The sequence below is a fragment of the Diadema setosum genome, chromosome 6 (assembly GCF_964275005.1).
Source record: "Diadema setosum chromosome 6, eeDiaSeto1, whole genome shotgun sequence".
Lineage (NCBI taxonomy): Eukaryota > Metazoa > Echinodermata > Echinoidea > Diadematoida > Diadematidae > Diadema > Diadema setosum.
This window is the reverse complement of record NC_092690.1, coordinates 36,046,879-36,056,453: the sequence shown is the minus strand read 5'-3', so window position 1 is coordinate 36,056,453 and position 9,575 is coordinate 36,046,879. Positions and strand designations below refer to the sequence as shown.

The following is a 9,575-nucleotide window of genomic DNA, read 5'->3' as shown; positions in this document are numbered from 1 at the left end:
TACTATGAGGAAAGTCTGTTGTATAACTTGTGTCATACCTATTACTGTTCAGTGACTGTGATATTTTGTTAACATTGTAAGACACAATTCTCAAAGTCGCCTTTATTAGATCAAACACAAACCCTGAACAACTTTTTATCAAGCAAGATATTGTGACAATAAATCTTGAAAGTTGAAATACAATATCAAAGTATTTGTCCCCACACAACACGTACAATACAGTCATTACATTTCGTGACTGGAAAAACAAAATTTGATTAATATCGCAAAATGAGAGGACACTTTTATTTGTTTAAAAAAATAAAAGAAAAAGACTAAGAATCTGTGGTTTTTATATTTTGAGGGAAAAATTAAGTCATCTCTTCAATGAACGTGGCAAAATATATCACAATTAAGCAAACTATATAATGCGTTCTTATAGACTATATGAAGACTTATGAAGTATACATACATAAATTTTGTCTCATTTTTTTTTTTTGCTTTGTACAAAACTTTTTAAAATTTACTTCCAGCTCAGTAAAAGAATGCCAGGAATGTACAAGGCCAAAATAACCAATACTCTGAGCCCTGTATAGAGAATTCATTGTTCTATAAGGTTTGTGGAAATTCTACTTCTCTATGGAAAAATTTCAATATAATCCTATTGTACCACACATGCTGTCCCACGTGTTACCTACAATGTCCCATGCATTACCAAATCTAACTAAAGAGTGTGCTAGTTATATTGATCAGACCAACTTTTCTTCTCCTGGATATGATGGAAACTAATGTAGATTTGGTCTTTTGAAAGTTTCAGGAAAATTCAATAACCAGCTTTTATGCAAATGAGAAATAATGACCGAAAAAAAAGTAATGCGTTGGACATGCCAATTTTGACACGTCCCTCATTTGCATATTCAATTAGCTGAGATACTGGAATTCATAGTCATGGTAGCTTCCCATTCAGATTCTGTTGTCCCACTAGTATTGGGCTACAAAGGTGGAAAACTTTTAAAATATCTTTAAAAATGCGACCATTTTTGATGTCCCAAGCGTCACCCTAATGCAAATGTATTCATTTATTACCGGTCACACACAAGCAATTGTTTGTTTTCTCATTAAAATTCATTGATGTATTTTAACATCTTGGTTTTACAATGACACCAAGTTTGTCTTATTTTAATCATTTTGAATTTTTAGCCATGAGTGATCAAATAGCTTGGACTTGCCCCATATCAAACACATCTATACCAATGCCTGATGATAACGATTGTTATGCACTGTAATCACAATAGTGAAAACAATGTCATGACTCAGTGTGACACTCTCCTAAACCATCATATGATTAGATATCGACACATGGTCTGGACATTTCAGAGAATACATTTCGTCTGGTTCCCAGGGTATGTGACTAGACTAATATGTGACTCTACCTAAATTGATACATGACGGTACAAAATTGCAACGTACTGGCTATAAACTACATGTACATATAACTGCACGTACATGACCAAAAATACAAGTCCTGCTCATAACTTAAGATAGTTTTGCCATTTGCAAAGTTGCGTAAAACTTCCCTTCCTCTTTTTCTGGTGCTTCCCACTTCACCTTTCCTTATTTTCAGGGGTAACATGTTACACACATAGATATCTATGTGAGTGGACTCCCGTTATAACAAATTCCTCGGGATAGGCAATTTTTTTTTTGTCCATTACATCAAAATTTTGGTATAACTAAACAAATAAGCAAGATACTAATACAGAGGATGATGCTGCAACCTAAATGTTTACTTCCTTTTAACTGGAATTTCGTTATAACCGTGTTCATTATAACGGGAGTGAACTGTACTTGTTCGTCATTTCAGACAAAAGTGGGAGTAACCAAACTACAATGTACCATGTATGTGGGTTTAGCAAAAATAATAATGATAATAATAAGAAATAAAACAAAAATTTAGATTTCAAATTAATGAATATATAGAAATAATGAATAAACAAAAAAGAATAAACAAAATAAATAAAAAAAAATGCACTCCACCTGTCCCTTCGTGTAAATCTGATAATGACTCTACAACTATCATACACTGTATAGAAGCTTACATGTTTATGCTGCAGCAATGTCAGCAACATGTATTAACTCCAGTCATACGTGTATAATAGTGGCAAGTAACAATAAATTAGAATGTTATTTCTTCGTTCATGAGATGATATTTCATAGATTCTGCAAAAATATGCTCGTTGATATTGTTTTCAGACTGATATCACAAGCAAATATACATTACACAAGCACAATAAATTACCTGATATTATCATAGAACTCTAATTTCAATCTTTGTGTTTTATGTTGTATCACATGTCATCGATGTCTGACATGCTTTCCTCAACAACATAGTCTTCATCATTTTTATCATCTCCTTGAAAGTCAAGAGTCCCTGAATCAGAGGTATTAATGTCTTCATCCTCCTCATATTCAGTATTAACACTTGGCTCCTTATTATCCTTTCCTTCTTCTTTCAAATTCTCCTCCTTGTGCACATCATCATCCACTGTACCCACGCCTGTCTCAGGATCATCTTTAAGAGTGTCACCATGTGAGTCAGAGGCTCCATCATTAATATTCTTCTCCTCTTCAGGACTTTGTCTGTTTCTGTTTCGACTGAGATCACCGTAGCCTTCTCCTTGCTCCTCCGCATCATCAAACGCCTCCAATTTAGATCCCGTGGACAGCATTTGTCTTAGGAATACACCTGATACAGACTTGGAATCAGCAGTCATGATGTCGAAGCCATCATCAGAGATTTCTTCGATATCAAGAAGCTCAGCGTACTCACCGTCTCCTCCACCGCTTGAGGGAGAGACAGTGCCTACTTTTGCTGGCTTTGCTCTCTCCTTGCGGTGATATTTACGTTTGTGCCTGGCAAGATATCTCTTGACATGAAACTCTGAATCACACTGGTCACACTTATAAATTTTTCCTTCTACGTTGTGGAGCTGCATGTGAACGCTGAGAGCTGTCTTGGCTTTGAATTTCTTGCCACAAATGGTGCAGGTGTAGGTGTAAGCTTCAGAGTGAACAATATTGATATGCCGGTTTAAATACCATTTGATTGTGAAAGCTCGTCCACACTGTTCACAAACATGCGGTTTCACCTCCGAATGAACCTTTTGGTGCTTAACAAGAAGCTGTCTTGTTGAGAAGACCTTGTTGCACTGTTCGCAGGTAAAACTTAAATTTGTGTGTGACGCCTCGTGTACGTGCCTCAGGTGGTCTGTTGGAAATGTGTCGGAGCAAATGCGGCAAGAAAAATGCTTCTTTACTTTTGGGGAATCCCCATCCCCATTTCTGGAAATGTATCTGTTGTGTATAGCTCTGTAATGTCTCAGTAGCGACCTTCGAGCCAGAAAAGTCTTGCCACAGTCTTCACAAGTGCTATCAGTGCCATCATTTACATTATTTTTTGATGGAGTCCGTTTGTCCACCACATTCTGAAGCATGGAACTGGAAGAACTTTCCTCGATGTCATTCTTCTCAGCATGACTATAACTTTGATCTATTTCTTTTTCAATTTCTTCAGTTCCATGTTGCTCCTCATTGGTACCTTCACATCCATTGCTCTTTCCATGAGCCTTTTTGACATGCTTGTCTCTGGAACTCTCCTTGAAGAACAATTTCCCACACTCCTTGCACAGAAACCGCTCTCGGTTTTGGTGAATCTTCTCATGCCACATAAGACTGGCTTTTCTGTAAAATGACTTTGGACATTTGGAGCAAGAAAAGGCCTTTATTCCTGTGTGCTGTAGCTCATGCTGCTTAAGGTTGGTCTTCTTGGAGAACCTGTGACCACAAACATTGCACTGGAATGGCTTTTCTCCAGTGTGCGTTCTTTCATGGTGTACCAACTCCCTTGGCGTTCGAAACATTTTGGGACAAAATTTACAATGATGAGGTTTGTGACCAAGGTGCATTTTCTCATGTGTGATTAAGTAGTCTGGATTCTTGAAAGTTTTATTGCAATATGAGCAATGGTGAGGGCGCTCCTCAGAATGAGTCCTCCGGTGGCGATTAACTTGGCTGCTAGTTGCAAATGAGCTCGGGCATATTCCACATTTGTAAGGTTTTTCTCCAGTGTGAGTTCTCTCATGCACCTGTACATCGCCAATACGGATAAACCTCTTGGGGCAAAACCGGCATTGGAGGGGTTTGTCGTTGGCATGGGTGCGCTTGTGGATGCGAAGTGCACTTCTAGTGCGGTAGACATTTCCACACTCTTGGCACATGAATGGCGCCTCCCCGGTGTGTGATCTCACATGATCCTCATACCTGCGCTTCTCATTGAATATTTTGGGACAGTATGGACATGGCATCGTCTTGTCCTCATGCAATTGAGAATGGAATCGCCGGCAGCCAATGGTTGGGAATGAGAGGTCACAGTAGCAGCATTGGTAGGGCGCCTTGCCCTGGGTGTCTTTCAAGTGTCTTTCCAACTTCCTTGGCTGTGTGTAGATAATGTTACAGTACTGGCACTGGTAATACTGCTTGTCACGAGTCTTGATGTTCCTGTGCTTTGCCTCCTTGAGGTTTTTCGGGTTAATGGGCAAGACTGGGCATGTTCCAACTCGATCAACACTCCTCTTCTTTTTACCTTCCTGTCATGAATTAAGGGAGAGAGATCGTCTAAAAGTACAGTGAATTGCTCTTCACATGCCATCATGACAGAAAAAGCGTTCAAACTCACAAGAAGCTCCATACATTATCCTGAAATTTAATGTACATTCTACAATGTGGTCTTTAGTTAGAATTTGGGTACACATAAAGCTGATAGGGAGCCCTCTCTTAACAAGATCAATTATATGGTTTATCCTGCTTGTAGTGTGGGATTTTTTTTTTTACACTTTACACATTCTTCTTCTTTTCTCCTTTCTTTTCAATAGTAAAGTTTACAGTCAACATCAATAGCTAGGATACAGAGTAAAGAGTAGAGGCACTTGATGCCATATGGGTCACTTGGGAAAGGTTCATGACATGCACAAACACATATTATGTAGTTAATGATATCAAACATCAATTTGTTCTCTCGGCGTCATAAGCATTTGGTGCTCCTTGCCTGGCCATTTGGTGCAAGAGCTTCTTTGAAATCTTCACTGATCCTGATGGGGTTTCAGCCTTCACAATTAAACAGCTGATCTATGTATTCTTGCAGTGTGTATCTGAACCCTGTTTTGTTGTTGTTGTTCTTGTCCTGGGTTAATTGAAATGTTACTGTTTACATTTTGAACTATGCACTGCTGCCTGATAGACAATTAATCACCATAATTTTATTTTACTATAAAAAAAAATGAATTTCACTAAAAGACAAGACAAAACAAGACAAAATAAAACAAAGATGAGTCATGGCTATTGTTAAGCTACACCATACACATAAGGTCCCATCCAAATATATATAGATATTATAAAAAAAAAAAGCAAAAGCCTGAGATACTTCAAACTAGTGAGAGACAAGTGAGTTGGTACTGAAGAAGTGACAACTGTTCACATGGCTCTTTTAAATATCCCAACTTTTATTCAACCTTGGTCAAATCGTACAGTATGGACAAGAGCACAAATTGTAGCATTTCACATTTCAAAAGGACAAAAAGCAGTCACTAGACCATCACACCCTAAGAGCAAATAGAATTGTTTATACATGCATGAAGGGGATGTCAAAATCAAAAGTACACAGTTAAAAAAAAATGGAAAACAACAACTAAAAACAACACCTTAAAACTGAGAGGAAAGTGCTGTCCTGTGCTTTAAAAAAAAAAAAAAAGTTAAATAGAATGGGAAGTGCCAAAATGAAAACAGTCTTTGAATTACTTCTCATTATTACAGCAAGGCAAGGTAGAGTGAATATATACACAAACCATAGAGACATAATTTGCAAGTGGAGATGTGGGCCTACGGGATTTTCTGACGTACCTGTGTCTCTAGCAGGTCCTCACTTTGCAGTTGACTGGAACCATGCTGCAGGGCCATCTTAAGCAATGAAGGTTGCGGAGGACTTTGGCGAATGCTGTCTTCACTGCTATTTCCTCTTGGCTCCTGCTACCAGGGTAAATGATGGTGTGAAAAGTTCAATAAATAACAAGCGTTAACACATGGGACAACAATTATAACAAAGTCCTTGAGACCGGCAGTTTTCTTTCATGAAATTGAAATTTCATTACAACCAAGCAGTGGAGCACACAAAGGTTAAATGTAGATAATAATTTGGGAACCTGAATATTTACTTTGATGCAACTTTTTTTTTTAATATGTTTGCTATTAAAGTAATGAGGGCACACTGCACCTGAAATGGTACCAACATGTACCTGTGTGAATTGTTTGTTTGTTTGTTTGTTTTTTTGTAGCATAAGAGAGCACATTTTTTTTAAATAGACCAATCAGGAACTATTCACTGCAGCACCATTTACTAGGTTCCAAGTTCATGTGAAGACACACCAAGCTAACTTCCTTTATTTGTTTTCCATGCCTCCATCCAAATTTTCACTGGTTAATACCATTTGGGAAGCAGGAAATAGATAATAAATTCTAAGATAACTGAAAAGAATGGAGCAAATTATGTAAAACTTACTTCAATGGTTACAAAATTTTAGCTGATAATGCCACTGACATTGCATCTTGTAAATTACAGTCATACATTTACTGTGGAGAATTGTTTAATATAGATTGGGAAATATTTCATAGTGAACAGACAGGGTTAATAGTTTATCAAAGAATGGTAAAGTTCAGCGAACTTAATCAACAGAGAATGAAGGATCATTTAAAGTGTATATGGCACACCTACAGTGTATCTTATTCTTTTTAATAATTGCATAAGGTACTGGAGGCATCTTGCTCACCTGTGCACTGCAAGAAAACTGCTCTACTACTTTGTTACTGGCAGAGTGGTTGACTTGTTTGTTTTGTTTTTTTTTTTTGGTTTGTTTTATCCATGTTTGGTACAAAGTTAAGGATATCACATGTTTTCACTCAGTGCTAGAGAAATTGTCTAAGTACCATTCGTAAGGACCATTTTTGTTGAGTAAATCTTTGCACTGCTATCAATGTCAAACTCCTTTCCATTCAGCAAACGTCTTGCAAGACATAAATTTTTGTTGACCAAGTTGAAAGCAAAGTACACATGGTTTTAGTAAACTTTGTTATACTTCACTCAGTATACAGTACTTAGCAACATTCCTTTTTTCTTTCTTGAATTCTAAGCACAAAGATTTTCATTCCGAACTTATAAGATTACTTGACAGTGGAAATGCTGAGCTACAAGCATCCAAATATGAGAAAAAAAAATCCCAAGTAAATACATGAGATATCATTTTCTGAGAACTATCATCTTGGTCATATTGGTGCCTGTAGACTTTGTATGATTGATGATGTATGTGAGAAAAACTTCAATTTGTTGTTTTTGTCAAATTTTCTCTTCTAAGATGAGAGACAGTCATGTTTCAGTTTGTGACAAGTATCAACGCACATTAAAGCATGATAGCAATGTCAGGAGGAGTAAGACTCATTTCTTTCAACTTCCTCTTCACTGACAAGATTCAGTGCACTGAAATGATCACTATATGTGGCAAGAAGGGGAAAACTTATCTGTTCATTTTCAGTTGACAACTTAAAGGGATGGTACAGTATTGGTGGAGATGAGAATTGGGCTTTTAACTTTTTGCAATTTGCAATTGCAAACTTTTTGCAATTTTTGCATTTTAAGAGGAATTCAAAGTTTATTTGATGAAAATCGGGTTTGGAATGACTGAAACATCCAAAAACAAAGTAAAACAAAGCGATTGTAATAAAGTTTGAGTCCCCCACTTTATTAGAATCACACTTTTTTTGGACATCTCAGCCATTTAAAAACCAATTTAAATCACATAAACATTGAATTCCTCATAGAATCACATGCTCTTTCATATTTCATAAGAGGTTTCTCATTATCTCACCAAAAAATGATAGAAACCTGAAATCAGGTCTCAACCCAAACTGTACGATCCCTTTAATGTAGTACAGTACATCTTATAGACTGGATGCCTGGGTCCAGCTGGCACAGACCCGTGCGCAAAGGGTACTAGCACCATCACGCTGATTTGGATCCCTACATACTCACCATATTACTTGAGTTTGATGTGCCATCATCTTTACTTGGCATTCTACTGCCATGGCTACAATTCTGGTATTGCACTGTCGAAGATCGTCCACCACTGCCACTGGCACTGCTACTACCCTTAAGTGCATATCCTCCCACACTCAGGCCTGAGGATTCTGAGGGGAGAGGCGGGTGGGAATAGTCCCATTCTCCACTGCGACTCTGCCGAAGTCTGATCTTGGGGATGGTGAGGATTGGAAGCGTTGTATTCAGTGGCCTCTGCTCTGATGGACTGGCCACACTAGGCTGATGATCCCTCTGGAAGAGGCCGTGGGATTTTTGCCACAGAGATGCGGGATTGGACGACCCTTCCTTCAGCACTGCAGAGTCACTGGATTCAGGAAAGCCGAGATCAGCCTCCAATTTTACAGGAATGGCCTCAGTTTTCTTCACCTGAATTGACTGATCATGCAAATAATCTTGAGCACTGACTTTCTCCTGAGCTCCGTCACGCTGAGAAGTCATCTCTCCTTCCAGAGGCAAATCTTTTGAATTTTCCATGGCAAAAGCCTCTTCCTTGTCTATTCTGGAGTCCACCGATCCTTGAGAATTCTGCTCAACCAACTGCTGCAAATTCCTTGGGGATGCAACTCCGGCTTCAGCCGGAGATTCCTCAGACTTGATGCCTGCGGGTTTGACGCTGAGATCCAGCACCAGCATGTCCATGGTGCTCTTTGTTGCTGATGGCACTCTCAGAGAATTAACTGCATTGCTGCAATGACGATTCATCGCCACTCAAATGGTGGCCATCAATGGCCATCAGTAGCAGATCGGACTGAGCTTGCAGGAACCAGGATCAATGAATGCCTGCTGCATGTCTGTTAATGTTGGGGAAAAGAGAAATAAAAACAAAAGTAGTAGCCATGATAAAAAATCATGGGCGTACATACTCAAAAACACTGATCAATTCAGTGCTTATTTACATCGATGCAGGGCAATTTGTCAATTAGTTGCAATGAAAGCATCTCGACGGAAGAATTTCATGAATTTGAAAAAACAAAAGTGTTCATGATTATTACATTAACGATCATGGCGACCTTTGAAGCATTTACAGTAAGGCACCATGTCACTGAACACGCTGCCACACAGAGGAAAATGACAAATAACCACAAAGTCATATCCAGGGGGTCCTTAGTCTGCCTGACTGTATCGATGCACATGACTGAAATAGATGGACTGTGGTTCAAGCATGATGAAAAAAGTAACACAGCCTTGCTCAGGTGACTCTATTGTGATCTACATTGTGTATGTCGCCAATTTAAGCCCTTGTGCGCCAAGTTACATATATCCAACTCCGTCAGTGGCATTCCAGCCTTGCAAATTTTGATCAAATGCAAAACCAGACACACACACACACACTAACACACACACACACAAATGAAACATCACACTGTGCCACAGTACATAGAAAGCATTATAACCA

The 9,575-nt window shown here is 38.5% G+C and overlaps 1 protein-coding gene across 1 annotated transcript; it reads right to left on the bottom strand.

The window, feature by feature from the left end:
* Positions 1 to 2,201: 2,201 nt before the first annotated feature.
* On the bottom strand, positions 2,202 to 8,961 carry LOC140229827 (uncharacterized). Its single transcript, XM_072310057.1, has 3 exons — positions 8,114 to 8,961; positions 5,935 to 6,060; positions 2,202 to 4,625 (listed from the first exon to the last, which is right to left on the bottom strand). Exons 1-3 carry the CDS (start codon positions 8,879 to 8,881, stop codon positions 2,328 to 2,330), a joined length of 3,192 nt encoding a protein of 1,063 aa, XP_072166158.1. The 5' UTR covers positions 8,882 to 8,961; the 3' UTR covers positions 2,202 to 2,327.
* Between the last annotated feature and the right edge of the window lie 614 nt (positions 8,962 to 9,575).